This window comes from Musca autumnalis, unplaced genomic scaffold, assembly GCF_047663935.1.
Source record: "Musca autumnalis isolate F117 unplaced genomic scaffold, ASM4766393v1 scaffold_1, whole genome shotgun sequence".
Classification (NCBI taxonomy): domain Eukaryota; kingdom Metazoa; phylum Arthropoda; class Insecta; order Diptera; family Muscidae; genus Musca; species Musca autumnalis.
The window spans coordinates 153533227-153555936 of record NW_027411644.1 but is presented as its reverse complement, the minus strand read 5'-3'; the positions used below and the strand labels follow the sequence as shown (position 1 = coordinate 153555936).

The 22710-nt window shown below is 37.1% G+C and overlaps 1 protein-coding gene across 2 annotated transcripts in view; it reads right to left on the bottom strand.

The window, feature by feature from the left end:
- LOC141388590 (serine/threonine-protein kinase 32A) overlaps nucleotides 1-22710 on the bottom strand; it is a 182958-nt gene that overhangs the window by 95082 nt on the left and 65166 nt on the right. For both annotated transcript variants that reach the window (XM_073958535.1, XM_073958536.1), the window contains one exon: nucleotides 17619-17674. In XM_073958535.1, coding sequence (XP_073814636.1) covers nucleotides 17619-17674 — 56 coding nt within the window. The remainder of the gene's footprint in view (nucleotides 1-17618; nucleotides 17675-22710) is intronic.

Genomic DNA, 22710 nt, shown 5'->3' with positions numbered 1-22710 from the left:
ATTTACATATAAAAGAAATTGCATCAACGATATTTAAAAGTTTAACAAGGCAAGCAACAATGTCATGTTCACTATTTCGTTCCCTTTGCCGCAAGATGATATGAAAGAAACTTTTGGGGCCAAACAAAAGCAAACATCTCATTTGTTAAGTGATTTGATTCCACGATTTGCAAGAGTACTTCTCATGTTTCCTAACGTCTTGTTTACATTAGACCTTTTTAAACTTTTATTTGACGTATACACAATGGATTTGATAGTTGAAGCCTACTGGATTAAGTAAAACCGGTTAAAACACTCAATCTACAGTGACAGTCACTGAAAATGATGCAACCTGAAATAAAAAATGTAAACGTTGATAACTTGGAAAGAGCGCAAAAAAATGTTGTTGTATGCCCTAATATTTACCTCTATCAGGGCAACGCCGTTAAAGACTAGTATAATATAGGACAAGCCTGGCTAATACAGGACTTTCCATATGTCATTAGTCCGTATTTATATTAGGCAATTTTCCTTGCGGCAATTGTCAGTTTGATGGAGAGAGAGGTGAGGCATATGGTAACCCTTTGCCTCTCAACACCCTCTCTCATCGACAAACTGACAATTGCCGCAAGGAAAATTGCCTAATGTAAATATGAACTTAGATTGTTTGTACGTACATAACCCATAATGATTTTTCATAGTCATTTTTTGGAAAATAACTTCAAAAACTAGAAATTTCTAGCCAAATGCCTACAAAGGGACATTAATTACAACCATGCCAATATTACGTCAAGAATATAATTTTTTCTATCGGAATCATTGACAAAACTACTGAAAACGATAGGGAACCAATATTTCCACCATTCTGATTACTAAAATTGCATAAAAAGCGAATAATTTGGAAATTATTAATCGATTATTGTGGTGCATCATTTTCAATGCTCAAAATTAAAAATGCCCTATTTTGTTTTCCGGTAAAATTTTAGTATAACCGTACTGTAAACGGAATATTTTTGTATGCCGTCTTAAAGACAACTTTTCAGCCTACAAAATTCTTTTTGAATTATTAAAATATCTCAACTCATTTCCAAGTTATCAACGTTTACATTTATTATTTCAGATTGCATCATTTTCAGTGACAGTCACTGTATATCAAATTCAATAGATTTTTCGTTCTTCATTGCTTTAATCCACGGGTGACCAAGAAGAGAACAGACCAATATGTGAATGTAGTCAAACTATTAGCAACTTAATTAATAATTATGACAGTGTGTTAGTGTGTTTTAATGCAAGCAAAAACAAATCAAAATATTAGCTTCGTTCCAGAACTAAAAACTTTTTACATATTTAACACATTTTGGACATTTTCCCAAGAATGCGTTACCGTACACCAAAAAAAGTTGCAAAATTTTCACTTCTCTTTGAACAAAAATGGCGCTGAATAGCTTTCCCTTTAGAAACTTCTTACAAGACAAATTTGGGCGAGCACAAATGTGCAGCATGTTTGCCGGCTTCTGGTTGGCTGACACGCCGACTTTGACATTTGTGCCAGTTTTTTGACGTTACTGCCATTTTTCCGTACCCGTACTTTTTGGAAAAAGGTGCATGTGGAACTCATTTTCGACGGTTTGCTCTTTTGACACGTTTCTATGCATTCGGGTCGTATGTGTGTAAATACCGCCGTGCTAAAGAATAACTCATTGGCTTTAATCCCTTTCTGTAGTTCTCGAAGAATCCTAATTCTGTTTGTTGGAATTTTAGGTTTTGTCCTGTATTAGAAAATAAGCACTTTTTTCAAAGCGCTTTACTTTCATAGGACGGGACAATGTTCTGTTTAGGGGGTGACCTCTACTTGTAAAATCCAATTAAAGCCATTTTCATGATTTTTTCCTAGAAAACTATGAAACTTTTTTAGTTAATGTTTTTTCATCTGAAAAGACAAATCTTAATCTACTTCCTGAAATTTTCTTGTTAAAAATATTATGTAGTTTTGTGACAATTGACCGTCTACCAACCCATGTTTTTATTAAAGCGTTTTTCGGTGCCAACTCTAGCTCAAAAACTAATAAACCGATCGACACATATTTTTATATACTTATTTAGAACATAAGGATCTAGTCCTTCATCTTCATCGAAATGGTGGAACTAAAAAGTTAAAATTTAAATTTTTGTTTTAAAAAACTAAAGTTTTTTGGTCATAAAACGGGCAAACAAATTTTAAAAATAAAATCAATCGATGAAATACAGAGGTTGTCTATAGTGTATGTGTGTATGTGTGCTTCTGTTCGTCCTCCCTACGCTAATGAGCATAGGCGATGCCCTGTTGATTTGCCAGCAAAAAAATCATTACCAAACAGGTTTTATAGTACTTTTTGGTAGTCGTAACTGCTTACAAAACACCCTACTAACCCATTATTTTAACAAGGGCATATCACACTGAGTAACTAGTTATTCTATAACCACTAGAAGTTTAAAAATAAGCTAAAAAACATATCGAAAAAACGAGTTTTGATTTGGCGATTGAAATTTGACTTCCGAATTTAAAAAGATTATTATATTTGTTACATTATGCCAAACCCATAGTAAATGAGCTGTAACTCGTTGAGTTTTAGAGCTATGACCATGAAAATTTTTAACACAAGGTAAATAGAAGTCGTAGAGAAAATAGAAATTGCTAACTCAGAAAACGCATTTTTTTAAAGAGCGATATGTTCTATTTTTAAAACAGTTGAGATGGAATTTGTTTTCAATTTCAACACACTTCATATTTATACCCTCCACCGTAATATGGAGGGTATAATTAAATTTGTCATTCCGTTTGTAACACATCGAAATATTCGTCGAAGACTCTATTAAGTACATGTATTCTTGATCAGCATAAAATTCGAAGACGATATAACCAGTCCGTCTGACCGTCCGTCGGTCTGTAGAAAAAAAATATAAAAAAACATTGTTCCACAACATCCCATACGGGACAAGGGAGACTTCTCTCATATCAATGAGTGCACCCCGATTCATATTAGCTCAATGATATGGGACCTACAGTTTATCGCCGAGTCCGAACGGCGTGTCCTAAGACACCATTTGTAGAGAAGTTTTAAATGGCTGAAATACTCAGAAAATGTCGCCAACATTACTGAGGGGTATTTTGCCAACGTTGAAAATTTTGATGATTGCCTGGACGGGGGATCGAACCAACGACCTTCAGCGTGCAAGGCGGGTGTGCATACAATTGCACCACGTTGGCACCCCGAAAAAAATATACATCTAGCAATTTGTAAGATAGAGGTTTGTAATTTGGTATAGAAGTTTATATTACTCCTAGGATGTTTGGGCCATATCGATCCACGTATAGAACGGTACTCCCGATTTTCGGTACTTGAAGGTTTTAGCCTCATTGTAAAACCAAAATGGCGGAAATTTAGTATTTAGTCTTCACTGGTGGTATAAAACTCTCAAAATTAAATTTGTCGGTATAGGTACACGGCATTATATAGCCCCCATAGGACGGTATCAACCGATTTTAGGTCTTTGTTGGGTGTATAAAACTTTCCACTAGAGATAGGTAATTCGACTTTCGGCTAATCGACTTTTTGCAGTCAAAAGACTAGAAATCGTAGTCGACTTTTGTCTGGAGGGAAAATCGCATAATCGATTATCTTGTGATCGATTTTCGAGTTTGCCCATAGATAGTTGACTTGGCAGTTTTACAGTTTCAAAAGAAAACTCGAAAATCGACGACCACTCGATTATCTGATGTTATGAAAAAGTCGAAAGTCGAGTTTTAGGACAAATGAAATAATTGCCAGAATGAAAAATTAGATTTTTAGTTTTAGACCAAAATCGAAAAGTCGAAAAATCGATTATTGTATTCCATTACCTATCTCTACTTTCCACCGGTCCAATCGATGAATACAGTTTACCAGTTATTTGTAGTGGCTAAACAAATAATCCTACAAAAAATTTTGAAAATCGGGTCAGATTTTAATATTAGCTATATAAAGAGCCCATGGAAACTTTGAGACCCCAGTGGCACGTGTTAACATACATATTCCTATTGAGTTCAAACTTTCGCAATCTTAATTTTAAACAAAACGAAATATTTTAGGAATGTGCCGCATAAAAACCAAACATTTTAAGTAACCAAACATCTTCATAAAGGACTCGAAATATTAAATTACGTTAAATTAAGTTTAGAAGAAATGTTTGAACAAGTTTTAGAGTTTTCTTGCACAATAGCCATTATGTGTATGTATCGTCAGGAGTTTTGGAGTTTTTCGGCCATTATCTCATGAAGTATTGACTTTCTTCGGGAAAAGAATCAAAACGATGCGAGAGGAGCTCTTAAACTTCCATTTTTCCGAATTTTGTGTGGGAGATACCCAAAAGAGAGGTCCGATATAGTCCATATTCCAACCTGGTACATGACTGGATGAAATAATACCATGTGCAAAGTCTGCACCAATCAGAACTCCCTGCGAGAATTATCTTGCGGATTTGCCATTTTGGTTGGTGTCGCCAAATGTGATGGAGCTTTTAGGCCATAATACGATGTGCAAAGTTTGGACCAAATCGATTGCTCCCTTCGAGAGTTGTCGTTCACAACATTTTACAGAAAATGGTTGAACTTTTGCGGATGTACCCGAAGAAAATATTACGATACCCAAAAGTTGGTTCGAATCGGTTGATCCGTTCGATAGTTATCGTGCGCACCAGCCAGTCAGACAGACGGACGGACATGGCTAAATCCACTCCAAATTGTCTGAAACGAATTTCATCCACGAGACACATTTTTGGTTGTATCAAAGTGTATATGGCAAAAACCAAGAATGTTTTACAATCGATGAATCCGAGTTTCATCCATTCAGAATTCGCGAACTGTTACATATTCTATATAGTATGATTGAAATTATTTAAAATGAAGTGTTTTAGGAGGAATCCCATAAGGTCGACCATTAAAATTAATTTACGTGGAAGCTGTGTTGGCATCAATGTAGAAAAATAGGTAAAAATTAACAAGTTTTTTTATGCTCCCTTCCGATTTCTGGCTTAAACTTACATGTTATAGACATATGTCCAAAGGAAGACTCAAAGAATACTTCATGTGCAATATGATACTAGTGTATCATTTTTCGATATATCCACTACATCCAACTAAAATTGATGCTGACATTGTGAAGCCGGAATTTCGGGGTTTTTTGATTTTTTTAATAATTCGGACGCGCAACAAGATAATATTCAAAACTCATAATAAGATTTTAGAGCTCGTGCTTTTACGTCATTTAATGCATATCTCATAAGTGTGCTCCTTACAGCATCCTAGTAATTGGAGTTTAAAGGCCAATATTTGATGCGTGAATTTTTTTAAAAGACCTATTTTTAGGGTTTGAAATTTACAAGTGCCATTCAATTTTCTTTGTACCCCGCGTGAATTTAGTTTTTTTACGCGACGGATCTAATGAGACCTTCCGCGATCGAATCCATCCACTACAACCGCGGATATAGGTATCTTGGAAATACGAAAATCGGCAAAAATTTATTTTTATTTGTAAATTTTGACTTTTAGGCGAAGGTCATTTTTTTATTAATTTCTCGTTAGAGACGAGTTTACTGACCAAGATGCTTTTTGAAAAAGGAAAGCCGACGATACGAACCCACACAACCACCCCTGTGTGACATGACATGTTTCGCCTTTGGTTTAGGAAGGCTCCTAAGACACATCGATTGTGGGGCGGCTTCGCTATCATCTAACTTTTTTCCTCTTTCAAATGCAATTTTTTTTACAAAGTTGAATTTTTTGTTCAAATCTTTGTATGGCTTTCATGACAAACGCTTAGCGTAGCCTTTGAAAGTTATGAGTTTGGTTCTGAACACTAACACGGGTTGTGTGGGTTCGTATCGTCGGCTTTCCTTTTTCAAAAAGCATCTTGGTCAGTAAGCTCGTCTCTAACGAGAAATTAATTAAAAATTTATTTTGACAAATCGGCGTATTAAACCGCGATTTTCATTAACATTTTTTACATAAATGGAATCCTTTATTGCGATTATAATATGTGCGAAAACGCGTGTCATAAATTACAGAGATTCACGAGTAATATGGTTTTTTTTACCAAAAGTGAAACATCGAAATATGCATAAATATTGAAAGAGATTGAATCGATGTATCCAAAAACGGATGCGCATCAACTGATTTTAACTAATTCGCGAATAATAGGCTTTTTAATTTCCACATTTTGGAATGATTGCAATTTCAATATTACTCTTTATTTCCTATCCTTATAAGTTATCACAGTAAGCAAATAAGCTTTCACGATGGTAAACCATATTTCTTGATGAAGTTTTAGCTGTACAAATTAATTATTGTATGGGATTTTAGCGAAATAGTTGGAGAACTCCCAAATATTTTTTTCTACGAATAGATATTGATTTATGCATACATTTTCTCATAACAACAAATAAGATATTTTTAAATATTTTTTCTTTATATGAGAATAAAAAACAGCTATAACTTTTGCGCGCATCTTCCAATTCTGTGAACGCGAACAGATTTGAAACCAGAATTTTTTTCTTAACCTTCATGCCAAAAATTGTAGATGTGCACGCAAAAAAAAAATTTTAATTTTTTCAAATGGAATTGCAAAGAATTTTTGGTTTTTGCCATATACCCTTTCTAGCCTAAAGGCTGGGGGTATAAAAACCCTTAGGTTAAAGGACTCGCAGCGGTGCTCTGTTTCCATTAATCGGGTACGCGTTTTGGTAATATGGTAGTAACTAGCTGATGCATACACCTTATTAGGCTTATTACTATCTTCGCCTTGGCCGGGCGATTTATACTTAATAGCATCTTCTGGGATTGGATCTGTGGTACCTTCGTCGTCTTCGTTAGATATCAACAGTTTGGAAAGATAGATGCTATTCCCATATCCTGAGCACACTGTATATGTTACCAGATTACCGTTGCTCGTCTCTATAGGAGGATGTGCCTATACCAAAGCCATCAGTTTCATATTTCACTCTTTGGTAGAAATTTTGGACCTCATTCTGACTCCTGTACATCTAATTTTTTTTTAATATTCCCGCTTTTCGATTTCACTCTATTTTACGTGGAAAACGCGTTTCTCCCCACTCCTTTTCTACCAATAACTCTTGTGCGCTACGTTGCAACTGATTGTATCTTAATGTTCCGCATTCATCTCTTTGTTAGTAGCACGGCAATCCTGATCATACCATGAGTTCTTTGGTGAAGGTCTTTTAGGGGAATATGCTGTTGTGATTGCAGCTTACCGACGCCCAACTTCTGTGTTGTGTCTGTTCGTACAGTATTTGTTACGTTTAATCGGGTCGTACCTTTGATACAAGAAGGTGGTGATCCGAGTCGATGTTTGCTCCTCGGAACGATCATACATCCAAACACGCTCGATGAATGTATTCCATAAATAACAAGGTGATCAATTTCATTTTTTGTTTTTTTTTTTTTGAGATGCTTAAATCTAGTCCTGCTAACTACGATGTTTTTTTGCTGCTGCGAAGTCTATCAGCCTCATTCAATTGTCAGACGACTGTGGACACTGTATTTCCCGACTGCTGGGCCAAAGATAGCCCCTTTCCAATCTTGGAGGGGTTTTTCTTTTCCTTTGTTTCGATGATGCTATAAGGCCCAATTTCGGCTGCAGTGCCCTGATGTTTGCTGTTAAATGATTTAACCAGGGTTTCGAAGTCGGAGTCTACGAGTCAGAGTCGAGCAATTTTGCTGGAGTCGGAGTCTGAGTCGAAAAAAAATAACTCGACTCCGGGCAATTTTTTCTACATTATGGAAATAGAAAACATATAAGCGAACGGTAGTTAGAGGACGATTCACAGGATATTTACTATCCTTTGAAGTCTAGACTTTTTCAACTCTATTTTGATTATAAAATTCATGTGGAAAATGTTTTTGGTCCAATTGATCCTTTAATTGTTTCCAAGCAAAATTAAAGTTCTATAACAATCGAGTTATTATTGAACATTTTACGTCTTCTATATAAGTCCCACAAATCTTCTGTCAGAAGACGTACTGGCCTTCTCACAAAGGTTTACTGGCTTTTTCATCTTGTCTTTTGTGAGAAATCATCCTTGTCTTCTATTAAAGGACCTGATATTTCTGAGTTATGACTTAATGATTTTTGATTGGCCACCAATAACGCCTGAAAAAAGGCTTTATAGCTTTGTTTAGCGATATTTTTTCATCATTTTGAGATGACATGTTTTCATTTAAATCTAATGAGGAATATTTTTGTAGGATATTTTGACCTTATAGCTCAGTTCCTTACATGTCCGTTTTGTTCTTCAACTGAAAAAGAAAAACAAGACGGAATTTTCTACATGAAAAAATTCTACAGAAATGTTCCTCCGAGAATTTTATGTAGATTCCAAAAAAAAAAATCGACATTGTCACGTTTTCATTGTCCTTTATCAAAAAATCCGTATGTTTATGTAATAACTATGTATGAAATACGGATGGTTATTATGACTATGATTTTTTACAACCTGATATTCCTGTATCATATTTTGAAGAGCTTTTACATAAGATTAGATAACATTTTTATTATAAGATGATTCCATAAACATCTAGTAAGGACATCAAAATCTAGAAACTCGTCGATCGAGTTTATTTTTTAAAGTTTTTTTGACCGCTTTAAGATCAAAAACGTCAGTTTTTTAAACCAAAAATTTAAATTCTGACTTTTTCTGTCCACCATTTCAGTAAAATCTGAAACTTGTTACAAAATGGATCGACATGGGACTAGATTTGTATGTCCTTGATAAGCCCACAAAATATATGACAAACGGTTTATTAGTTTTCGAGCTAGAGTTTTTTATAAAAACAGGTTTTCGTAGACGGCGACTTGTCAAAAAACTTCGCATATACATATTTTTCAACAAAAAAATTCAGAAAGCATATTAAGTTATACTCTTTCTACCAAAAAACGTTTCGTAGTTTCGTAAGTTTCACGAAGAATGTCTTTTCAACTGGGGGTTATCATTAAGGCTCTAGAAGCACTGTAAAATTTTGGCTTACCTCCATTTTAAATCCTGGTCATGAACTGCTTATAATTTTGACGGCATGCAGTTTTTTGATTTGTATTGCCCTTCATTTTCACATATTTTGAAAGCGTAAAGATTTAAACACGGGGAAAATTTCCTTCCAGAGGTAAAACTGACAACAACTTTCTAGGTTGTATGTATTTTGTTGAAATTTTCCAATATAAGATTCAGTCGAAATAATATAAATATGAATGTTACTTCATATTTATGTTATTCATATTTAATGAATATTCTAAAGAATATGTTAGGAAAACAAAGAGATTAGCCTATATGGGCCCAAATATAAGAAAAGCTTAAACATTTCTCCACATTATATTCATTTTTAGTAGTATAGGAATTTATCCTCGGAGTCAACTCGGAGTCGGAGTCGTGAAAAAGCTGACCTGGAGTCGGAGTCGAGCCAAAAATACCTCGGCTCCGAAACCCTGTATTTAACAATGGTCGTGTGGCGTAAGAGCAAAAGAGGAACATTGTGTTCCTATATTTCGATGTTGGCTTTTTCAAGAATATTTTCCATTTTACCAATTATATGGTTATATGAAAACTAAACTAACAAGATATGTATGTATGTCACTTTTGATTTATAAAAAAAAGAAATTAATTATGCAATTTTTCCCAATTAAAATGTATTTCATTTGAAAAGAAGAACAGAAACAAAAAGGGTCCTTATATAAAAGCTAACAACTGATTTGAACAAACATCACCATCCTTTTACGGACACAATCAAAGAGGTTGCTAAATGGAAATTTTGCTAAAATATAATAACGATCTACAAATGTATTTATGTATGTATGTATGTAGTAGTTACAACGACCGTTTGCCACGACTTTAAGGACCCTCAAAGATACGCCAAATTATTAAACAAATTGCAAATTATTATAACGAATTCATAATTCGTTGTAATTCAAATGATTGAATAAAATCAGTTCGATGCTTACCGCTGTAAGCTTTGCATGTGAATGGGGGACAAGCAGCCGCCAGACAGTCAACAATTCAAACTTGGAGGCAATTGTATTTTCTTCCATTCTTTCTTTCTCTTTGGTATTGTAGGTAGCTAAGCATAAATTAAGGAGTTTGTCTGTCCTGTTGCCATGGCTAGAAACTTTATGGGGCAACAAGAATAAATTATTAATGTGTCGCAATGAGAATCTCAAAGTAATAGAAATCCTTAGTTGAATGAACTTATGGCCTGTGACGAAAGATTGCAGTCTATCGGTGGGCGTTATAGGTGTACATACAAATGTAGCTCTGTCGAAAACCGAATAATAACGATGCAAATTTCTGTGTAACATCTAATGAATGTGGGTGAACTACTTTCGATGATGTAAGAATAACAAAAGCTTACATTTCACATTGTTTGTTGTTTTAATGTTTAAAGCACAAAATTGAAAACTTTACAGTCTTAAATTTAGAAGGGTTTCAGTTTTTGCTATTTCTATTTAAATAGTAAATTTTGTAATCAGTGCATGAATTGCGTCACTAAAATTTTAAATGAAAAAAATATATTTAAATTTCCATTTAATAATAACTTTTCAGACAGAGGATATACGGAAGATATGTTACCCACTTTTTATACGCTACACCACTATATTTTTTAATTACTATTTTTTTTTTATAATTTACTATTTGCTCAAAAGTTTGCAACACATCGAGACAATTTACCAATATGATGAACACAAACACATAATTGTTGAGGTGCCGGCGGCTGGTCGATGATTCCTCCGAGTCAACCCGGTACATAGGACCGGCCGCCGTGGAATTGTTGGGACATCATCACTACAACAGCCGCTCGAGCACGTATGTAGAATACCCGAAATCAGACCAAATTTCCCAGCAGAGGCGACGGGACTAGCCAATGATCGTGATAAGCTTCGTCGTACGAACCCCGAAGACCCATGTGTTGGAGAACTTACTCTTGAAGTGAACATGCTAGCAGGCGAACATAAGCCGAAAAAGTGTCTAGACCACCAGAAGCAATGCAACATTGGTACAGGATTTTGTAAAGTATGGTCAACGGTTAAATTACTCTCGAATCCAGGAAAGAAGGATGATGGAACGGATGTTACTTTCAACGGAGTTACAGTATCGGACTCAAAGAGGTGAGCGTGTTATTTTAACTACGCCGTATAAAAATAGCCTTCCCAGATGCCATCCGAAACGCGAAATCATCCAAAGCGTTGGGTCCACACCGAATATCGATGGTTATGTTTAAGTGACTGGATCAACCCGGAGTTGTGTATCCTCAACATATCGTTAGCCATCCATATTATACCAGAAGCCTGGAAACATAACAGGATGGTCCCGCTACTGGAGCCCGGCAAGGATGACACCAGAGGTGAATAGTACAGGCCGATTTCCCCCTCTCGCCAGTAGCAAAGATTCTAGAGGCACTTCTTCTCCCCATGGTGAGAAGCAGTTTCCCAGTTGCCCAACGGAAAATGCGCAGCTCTACAACATCATTACAAGTCATATTCACACATATCAGTCGAGGACTGAACCAGAACGGCCGTGCGACCATGGTGGCACTTGACCTATTGAAGGCCTTCGATACCGTCGACCATGTCAAGCTAGTCGAGGATATAGAGAAGACTACTTTCCAGTCGTTTTTGGTCTATACATCGGATTGATCGGGAGGAATCTTCGACCAGGGCCGTCAACTCAACAAGTATGTGCTTATGTTCGTATATTTTTCCACCATGGGAGCGGTAGTATATGCAGAATGCCTGCTCCGAGCTCTTTGATCCCTGCGGGGATTGAGAAACCACCAAAAAAAAACACGCAGTTTCCCCAACAACAACAAACGCAGCATCTAGCACCACATGTTGTTGTTCGGGTTCTTCAATACCGAATTGACCCGGAATCACATAACACCCATGTTCCGGCCAGCTGCTGTTTTGTTTGTTTATTGTTGAATATTCAATCTCATTTGATTGCTTGAGTGGAGTATTCCCCCATTGGCTCAACTTCATTTATTACCCTCTATTACAGAGTGTAATGTTTTTCAAAACGAACTGACAGTGTTGCAAAATTTTACTGATCGCTACCAATATCATAATTTCATCCCGGCGAAGGGAATTATCAATTGACTTCTCAGTTTTTGAAATGATGCCTTTTTAGCGAAAACCCGAACTCTGTCAGTTCGTTTTGAAAAACATTACTCTCTGTAATAGGGGTAATAAATGAAGTTGAGCCAATGGGGGAATACTCCACTCAAGCAATCAAATGAGATTGAATCTTCAACAATAAACAAAACAAACAAAAATCAGCGGAGGCACGCGCAAACGGAAATTTGTTAAAAACAAAATTCCAATAACAACCTCACAGGCAACTGTGGTGATGTTCTTTTCAACTCACAGAATTCGATGAATTCTTAGTTGATACGTGCTGACATGTTGCAGAATATTTTGATTTTTGTGTTTCTTTGGAAAAGCCGAAAAGTGAGTGTGATTCTCATTCATATGGGAATACTGGACACTTAAAGAGTTCGGGTTTTCGCTAAAAAGGCATCATTTCAAAAACTGAGAAGTCAATTTATAATTCCCTTCCCCGGGATGAAATTATGAAATTGGTAGCGATCAGTATAATTTTGCAACACTGTTAGTTCGTTTTGAAAAACATTACTCTCTGTAATAGAGGGTAATAAATGAAGTTGAGCCAATGGGGGAATACTCCACTCAAGCAATCAAATTCTCAATTTATCACATCTGCATCCAACACACTCAACCATCGGTGTGATGCAATAGATGTCGGGATTGGATGCATCGCAGGGGTTGTTTTGAACACAAGTCCAGTGAGGAACTACGACAGGAACCATGTTACATACACGACTCCCCCTCAGTCTCCAACAGCAGTCGCACAAGCATCACTTAACACTAGCCATTTTATCAGGTAAGATCAAGGAAATAGTGGATTTCATGACTCGGAAGAATATCACGGTACCAGTCTTTAATTCACATCATGAGTTGTGGCACTCTCCGCTTTAGAGATCTGTCAAGCCGCTCGCCATATACCTGCTGGTCGAGGCGACGGGAGTAGAAAATGAGCATTGTGGTAACCCTAGTGACCCCAGAATCTGGGAGCTGACACTCGATGTTAGAGATGAACCACCAAAATGTACAAAATAAATGTCATCAGGAACGCTAAATCATCCAAAGCGTTGGACCCTAATGGAAACTCCGGGAGTCTGGTATCTCACTAAAGTTCTCAACCTGTCGCTAGCGACCTACATCGTTCTCGAAGTGTGGGAAGAAAATGGGCATGGTGATCCCGCCACTTAAACCAAGGATGGACATCCTTGCCAACGTGAATCATACAGACCAAATTCGCTTTTGTCGCCCGTAGCAAAGACCCTTGAGGCTTTAATCCTCCCCAGAGTTAGAAATAGCTACAGTTGCAGATCATCAGATGGGTTCCGTATGCAGCACAGCACAACAACAGAATTACACGCCATTTCCACACATATCAGTCGAAGACTCAACCAGAGCATGCCGTATGGTAGAACAGTGACGGTGGCGCTTGACTTGTCAAAAGCATTTGACACTGTCAAGCTCTCCGCAATATTTGAGGACAACGAACTGGTAGCTATGTGGCACCAGTGTGGTGCGCAAATATAGGTGCAACGCAATGGAAAAATATTCCAAACCTATCAGAATGCAGTCCACAGAACTGCAACTGGACGCCTTCCCATTACGCCAGTGAAACATTTTCATGAGGAGACCAAGTTTTTAACGGTACAACAACACAACAAGATGTTGTAGATGCAGTACCTGTTTGTTTGTTACCGCTGCGAGCGTCCCTGTCCCTGATTTAGTGGATAGGCTTCCCCTACCTAGGGACGTCGGGAGAGATCTTTATGATCTGGAGAGAGAGGTCCAAAGGTATGAGCGGGAACCTCCAGATCAACGAGGCTATCAGGAAGGCATGAATAGCATTCATATTATAGCGGTTGCGCAGGCAGTACAAAGGTACCGTGTGAATGCCGTACTCGGATACCATCCCCCATCCATCGCAGCAGAAGAACGCCAACTGGCAAGACAAACACAAGTGGTTTTATCCCAGTTCATATCCGGACGATGCAGCCGTCCCAATTCAAATTGGACCCGAATTGATGGCACGACACGCTGAATCTTTATGAACGCAACCAGTCCAGGTTGCAGAATTCTTGAGTCTGGATACAGAGGAACCAGAACTAGATAACTGAAATAGTACACGAAAGAGGATATTTGCGTTGCTACAACAACAACCGAATTAGTTGAAATTTTGTATTAAGTCTTCGTTGAGGCTACAAACATTTCTCGCTGAAATTTGTCGGTAAAGGTCCACCACACTTTTATTAGGGATGGCGATCCCGAAATCCGAAAACCCGAATCACGGTATTTATTTTTGTTTTGGGTCCCTGAATTTTCGAAGTTACTTATTTATGCCATTTTATTCAAATACGGAAAAATACTCACCGGTAAAATGAGTTGTTGAAAATATAATTGATCAATTACGCCATGAAGGGTACAATTTTGAATACATTTAGAACATGTTCTGTAAATGATCGTTTAAGTTTGAAGAGAAAGAACAGGAAAACGCTGAGATAAATACTTCAAAGCTATTCGCATCTAAGACATCTACTAATTCAGGTCATTGGAAATACCATACGGAAGCTATCCAAGACATACCCCTAGAATTGGATTCGAGTCGTTAATAATTTCCAAAAAACTGCAAATCAAAATGAAACGAGGCAAAGGTACATCGGAAATCTGACGACGCACAGAGAAAATGGGTATAAACATGGGTATTTAAATAACACAAAGGTTTTACCCCCATTATTATATGTCTTCTTTTGTTATAGTTTGGATTTACCGAACAGATTTATAGCTTTCCGGTTAACATAAATTTTTGATTTTAGCATCAAATTTTTGATTTTAGAGCACATTCATAAGATACCCATGACGTAAAATCACGAGTTCAGTAATCCTATAATCAGTTTTGAATATTATCTTGATGCGCGTACAACATATTAAAAAAAAAACAAAAAACTCCGAAATTCAGGCTTCAAAATGTCAGCTTAAATTTTAGGTGGATGCAGTGGATAAATCCAAGAATCATACACTAGTTGCCCATGGAGTATTTTTTGATTCTTTCTTTGGGCTAGGTCTATGAATATAAAGCTTAACCTTATAGAAATCGGAAGGGAAAATAAAAAAAAATTGGCTTCAGCCCATTTTTCTACATTGATATCAACACAGCTTCAACGTAAATTATATTTAATGGTCGATATTACGAGACCCCTCCTAAAACTCTTCGTTTTAAAGAAATTCAGTCATTCCCGAATTCGTAAAGGGTGAAACTCGGATTCATCGATTGTACAACTTTTTTGATTTTCACCATATACACTATTATACGATCAAATGGGTAATGGGTTTAGACCAGCGTTGCCGACATCGTCGGAAATCATCAAATCCTCAATCCTCAATAAAATTTCAATATAGTCCAAAACTATATTTGGTTACCGCTTAATGTGAATTTTTCGCTTATGTTATGACAATGTGACTGACTACATAAGATATTCAATCCACAGCAGTAAAGCTAACTTAATCTCACTAAAATACCGCCATAAAAAGATTTCGCCAGATAAGAGTTTCTCCTATGGCTATCGAGTTTGCAACAATGCAGCAAGGTAAATAAACTATCAGTTTTAAATGACAGCTTTGCTCAAATATCGCCTGAATCACTGTGTGACCGTCCATGTCTTTCGGTCATGACTTACTAATTGATCTCTTAAAGAGCGCAGAAAGCTGGACTCCTACATTTTTCACAACGAGATAGACGTTATTCATCCATCATCGAATGTGAGGCAAAAAGCTCAAACTACCTGTATTCCAGATATGTACCTAAATATAGGCAATCTGGCTGGAAATTGCTAAGAACATTAAAAAACTCATAAAATCGAGTTTCAAACTTTGTTTTTTTTTTAATTCGTTCGTTAAATTTTGGTTAAAATATAGCTATCTTGTTTTATTTCATGCAATTTTAGCTAACAAGAAAAATCGTCATTTCAGGGCATAAAATCGTCATATTCCAATTTTGGGCCAAAAAATCATCAAAATGACGATAAATCGTCAAATTCGGCAACACTGGTTTAGACACCAAGCTTCCGGACGAAAACTGTTTCAGACAATTTGGAGTAGATTTAGCCTTGTCCATCTGTCTGCCTGTCTGTCTGTTTCGCTGGCTGGTGCGCACGATAACTCTCGAAGAGATCAACCAAATTTGGCTCTCGTAATATTTTGTCAAAAATTAGTTCAAGTTCAATAAGTTTAAAAATTTTCGCAAAAATTATGCGCACGATAACTTTCGAAGGGACTAACCCATTTGGTCCATAGTTTGCATGTCGTAATATTCCTACCAGACATAGATCAAGTTCGTATATGGACTTTATCGGTCCATTCCCGCGGGTATCACCGACACACAATTTCGGAAAAGTTTAAGACCTGCTCTTGAATGCTTTTGGTTTTTCGCATCAGGTTGTTCTCGGGGTACCTTTTACCGCGGTTCAAGTTTTTTAAGGGGCAAGTCAATACTTCCTGATAAAATAGCACGAAAGCTGCAAAAACCCCATACGGCCACAATGTGCAGTGACTGGTGCGCAGAACAACATTCGAATAGGATACTGCGTTGGTTCAAATTTGGGTATCGCAATATTTCTGTGAGTTTTAGGTAAAGTTCGAAAATGGTTCTTATCGGTCCACTCCTTCCGGTACCTCGCCCACAAAAGTTCAAAAATTGTTTGCTAAAATGATACGTGCGATATCTTTTAAACAGTCAAAAATATTTTGTCCAAACTTATCGGCCAACTCTAACAATACCATTATTTTTCTTTTATCGAAGGCAGTCTTTGTAGTCCCGTTTACAGGGATGTTATATTATTTTTCGTGAGCAAGTCCATGCTTCTTTACGTAATGGTAGAAAAGATCTAATTTATACGGTGACTAACTGAAATGACTGGAGGGCGCGATATTTATCGAAGGTAATGTCTCCCAAAATAAAATCCACTTCCGAAATGGACTACGTCGGTACATTCGTTCAATCCATATTCGTACGTCCAAGAAGACACAAAAAAATTCTTGAAACCTTAGGAATAAAAATTTTTAGCTGAAAAGGTTTTTTTGTTGTATAGCCGGTATTCTATCACCCTCATACCGTTGTCGGATGGGCTTAATTTTTGTACAGTTAAGCTAAATGTATTTCCCTTTTTCATTTTGACATAAAAGTTGTCATGGTTACGTTTGGCATATTTGCAATATTCATATTTTCTTTTTCGTGTTTTTCTGCTTAAAAATTATTGCGAAGAAGTTTTATTATCAAATTAATAATGCCATATTTTCTTCCATTTTGTTATTACATTTCAAATTAAATTTCGTGTATAAATTTATGCGGACACAAACTTTTCCATAAACAATTTTTTTGCATTTGGTCTGATATTCAGCATCTGGCGTAATACTTTTTTATCGCACGATGTTATTTCCCATAAAACAATATTTACAGTAAAATGATTATTTACATACCTTACCAAAGCTTCCTTTTCCAATGGCACGCAAGATTTGGAAGTGATCGAAATTAACTGCAAAAAATTACAAATTAAAAAATAAAATTATGTTTTAATAATAAATATGTACAAATGAATGTTTGTATAAATTATGGGATCTGGCATATTATCCATATCTCGTTGTAGCATAAGAGGTCTGATAAGAAGGGTACATTTTACAATTTCTCGATCTAATTATTATTATCTACCTGTATTCGGTGCAAACTATAACGATGAGTTCTGATTAAGTTTGAAAGCTCTCCCTTAAATAATCAATCAGAACTGCAATATTTAATATTGGCATTCTATTGGGGATACTTCGCCTTGTGTCTGTCCACCCGTTTTATGTTTTGCTAAGCTAAGAGGACAAATCCACGGAATTAGTGATTACATAAGTAAAAACGAAGCAAACCTAGTAGTATGGGTTGTTTTTCCAAAACATTACTGTTGTAATGAGTTCTGCGAAATCTATCTGAAATAACATTTAACATTTATCCGCAAACATGTCACAAACAGTTCCAAAGCCTACATATTTTAACTACAAAAAGAAGTGGTCCGATATAGCACCTCTTCGAGCCTGATATAAGTTTGCAAGGACATTTACGATGTACAAACATTAAAATAAATCCAGGACTCAATTTAAGAGACATTTTAGTTAAATATACTTTCGTAATACGTGCAGCGAGGACTACCTGCTGTAAAAATTTTAAGACGTTCCTAGACGTCCGTAAACTGCACATTTGCGAAAAATTTTGAAATTTTGTGTTGTGAGGTACCCGAAAGGTGGGCCATTATAGTCCATATTTGAACATGATTTAGGTGTGAAAGAAATATTACGATGTGCTAAAGTTGGACTAATGTCAATCCTTCCTGTCGATAGTTAGTTGGTTGCCGTGGATTTTTTAGAGCTTTTGGATTATTATTACGTGGATTTGTCAACGAAAACCATTATATTGCCGTAAACCACCGGACCACAAGAACGATCTTCGGAAAAAATTCCCAAAGGATTCCCTCCTTAAACTGCACTTAAGTATATATGGTGAACTTTTGTGAGGGAGGTACCTGAAGATGTTTTTTAATATAGACCTTCTTAAAACAAGATATACGCTTGGAAGAAATTTAACGATGTGCAAATCGGATACTTAATTCGTGAGATTTCGTCCTTATCAGTCACTTGATTTGGTTCCGGCAGGGTTATTTAAAGATTTTGGGACATTATCTCAGGACAATATACCTCCGTAAAAGGAGACGGGAGAAATTTTGCACTTGAGCCAAACATTTTAATATTACAGGGCAGTTGAAGTGGTGCAGTGTGTCGTGGGGTCCTGTGCTGCATGCTGGGGGCAGATGTTTTCTACGGTGTCCCTATCGGAATTTAGATGGCTGCACCATCCACATACGTTTCCATCTACACCAGCGTAGTTTTTTCAAAACTACTCTGACGCCCCTCAACTGCGATAGATGAGGGATGTTCTCCGAGGGCCGCACTCACACTATAGCTGTTTATGGCATCAGCTGCCTGCATCTGTGGGAATGCAATTTAAACTTTCTTTGTAGGCTTGTTTATCTAGGGATTCCCTCTTGTAAAGTTGGACCTCTCTTCCTATATCATGATGATCCCACCTGTCATGCCTGGGTGGGGGGTCCTGTCCAACGGATGGTGATTAGGATGACTCTCACGGTAACACCCGAACAAGTACTGCAACGAAAGCATGCCATTGTGTTGCTGTACTTTAATAAATTCTTACAGGTTTGAATATTTCTCCATCGCGTTGCAATTATATTCGCTGACCACACTGGTGCCGCATAGCTTACCATAGACCTACCTATCACGTAATATGTGGTCATTAAAGGTTTCTTTATCTGCACCCTAAGTTCTGCCGACTGGGGACATGAGCACCTTGTTCCTACATCTCAGCTTGTCGCAAATAGCTGAGGCATGCGTGGACGACGTGAAAATGCATTCGAATGTGACCGCTACCATCTTGGGTTAGTTGGTGGTCGGAATTCTGAATGCTTGGAGAGGGTGGAATACAGGAGATATCACTCCACGTTGGGAAACTCCCTGTTTCACTCTATTCCTATTCCTTGAATTATATGTGTGGAGATGACGTCTAGTGCTGTTGTCGTGCTGTGCTGCCTACAGAACCCATGCTGATGATCGGAAACTCATAACTATTTCTTATGATGGGGAGGACAAAAGCCTCAAAAGGTCTACGGCTACGGGTGACAAAATCGGTCTGTATGATTAACTATTGCTGGCATTCTTGCCTGGTTTCAATAGCGGGGCCACCCATTTTCCGGATTTCTGGAACGATGTGGTTGGCTGGCGACAGGTTGAGAAATTTAGTGATATACTCGGCTACCGGCACATCCAGCTGCATCTGCATTTCAATGAAGATTCTATCAGTGTCCAAGCCTTTGGATGATTTAGGGTTCCAGAATGCATTTGCAACATCATGAATTGTATATTGTTGTGGTTCCTCCTTGGCAGGAAGAGGTCTAATGCGACGTAGCACTCCTCGCTTCGCCTGTTCTCGCTTAACCTGTTTTACAGCTATTTATCGGCCAGGCTCAAACAAAATCGTTCTCTATTAGAGTTGTGTAGTTCCGGAACGAACTATTTCCAAGGAACTGTTCAGGATAAAGAACTATTGGAACTATATCTAGCTCTTTCATTTATGTAGTTCCTTTAGTTCATATAGTTCATTTCGTTCTTCTCGTTCCTTCAATTTAACGGCTTCGTCGATCTTTTGTCGTTGTTGTTTATTCGCTACAATTTATTTATTTTTATGTCAATTAATGCACTAAATCATGAAAACATTTCAGTCTGGGAACAATTCGGAACGAAGGAAACAAAAAACGATGAAACGAAAGATTTGTTGAACTATTTCGGTCTCGGAAGTATATTAAGAAACTAGTTCCTTTTGTGGAAAGGAACTAGAGCATGCATGGTCACATTTGGCACGGCGGTGCCGATGATTTTCGGCAATTTGCACGCACACGACCCGAATGCACAGAAAGAGTGTACAAAAGAGAACAAATATTTTGATTTGTTATTGTTTTATAGCTTGCGTGAATACAAACTTACTAACACACTGTTATAACTTGCCAATATTTTGAATACATTCACATTTTCTCCGTTCTCTTTTTGGTCATGCCTGAACTAGAAAGATCGATCAGCTCCAGGAACTGGATTGTTCAACTCTGGTCTCTATTGAACAGGAAAGCTAATCCTCCACTTCTGGTGCGATTCTTCCTCAGTACGTTGTAACCATCACAACGCTGTAAGCTGCATTTGCTGTTGAACTTGATTTCATGCGCCGTTGCAACCGTGATGTAGTTAGAAAACTATCTTGCAAAATTTTTTTAAGATATTCCTCGATTTATGGTAACTTCTTACATCGGTTAAAGTTGGCCAAGACCGTTCCTTGGTATAAAATCTTGTAGCCACTGATTAGGTTCGATGTAATAGTTTACGAGTAAAAGCAAACGTTATTTTTGCTATAGAATATGTAACAAACACTTGCAATGGCATTCGTGTCATTCTAATGTACGTCGTGTACTCTCCATTTCAAAGAATGTGAAAAATGAAAAGAGAGGAAGATGAAGATGGTTTCATTTACAAATCTACATATCCGTTGCTCTTTATTCCTTCCTTATATAGTCCAATATTGTATGAACCAACAATTTGGTATGCTCATCTTCTGAATGACGTTTCGTTTAATGTGAACAAAACAGACATTTGTTCCTTTCAACCGTTGACAGTTTTCGTGTTGAACAGGATTCTTTAAATGCTAAATGACACCCTTCCTTTTCTTGTACATGGAGCTGGCTCAAGGCGAATTTCAAACATAAAGCATGACATTCACAACAAATGGCCCGACGACACTCATGGCCAAGAATGAAAATGCCTTTGCAGAGGCAATGATGATGACGCTTGAAGGGCGGATAGAGGGAACGAATTGTCATTATACCATTTTAAACCATTAGGTCATACCATTTCCATTATAATGTGCGAAAAATCATAAGAGGAAGAAGCATTTGAACGATAACAAAATCTTGTTATCGTTTGTGTTTAGTAGTAAATTGTATTTATTGATCTTAGCGCAGAGATTAAAGGGAAATCGTTAGTCAAGTTTGTGACTGATTTGACAGTAAAATCCGTAATAACAGGATACCGGTTGTTATTTATAAATTACAGAGGTTTTCGACATAACTAGGTGAGTAAGTAGGTGTAGAATGTGAGTTCGTACCATTTACGAAAGCTCCCGGTAATGTAATTTCTTTAAGGACTAAATAGAGTACTTTCCTCAAAGGGGACCATTAATTTCAAACTAGAATAAAGAAATTGATATGGATGTGTCGCTATAGTATCCACTGACTCCGCCCTAAAGTAATCAAATATATGGGAATCGAAAATGGGTTATATAAGTCCATGTTTTGGTACAACACCCATATAACGAATTCGTCCGATTTAAAATATTTCGATTTCGTTTAAATTCGTATTTTATTTTCCCAGAAAATGGTCTTGATTGCCCCTGTGATAAGAACTGATCAAATATGAGTCAGCTATTTAGCAACATCTGACAGAAAGAATGCGTACCCGATGACTGGAATCTGAGAATCCTGTGTAAAGAACGCAATAAACCGGCTAAAGAATAATAAGGCAGCATGAGCCGATGGCATACCAGCCGAGCTGTTCTAAACCGGAGGCAACACGCTGATAAGGTGTATGCATTAGCTAATTACTACCATCTGGCCTGAAGAACGCTTACCCGACGATTGGTACCCGTCCACAAGAAAGGGGATAAGACTGTGTGCTCTTATAATAGGGGCATAAGTTTGCTCCCTATTGCTTATAAGATAGTGTTATTGTGCGAACGACTAAAGCCTATGGTCAACCACATATTTGGCAAGTCCACCAGTGGTCCGTCAATGAAATTTGAAAAATTGTCAAAAATCGTCTTCATGTTGCAAAATTAGGTTTGGTTAGTTTTTAAATCGATTTTTTCGCAGATAGTTATATCAAAGAGACTGACTACATAAGATATACAATAAATCTAACCCAA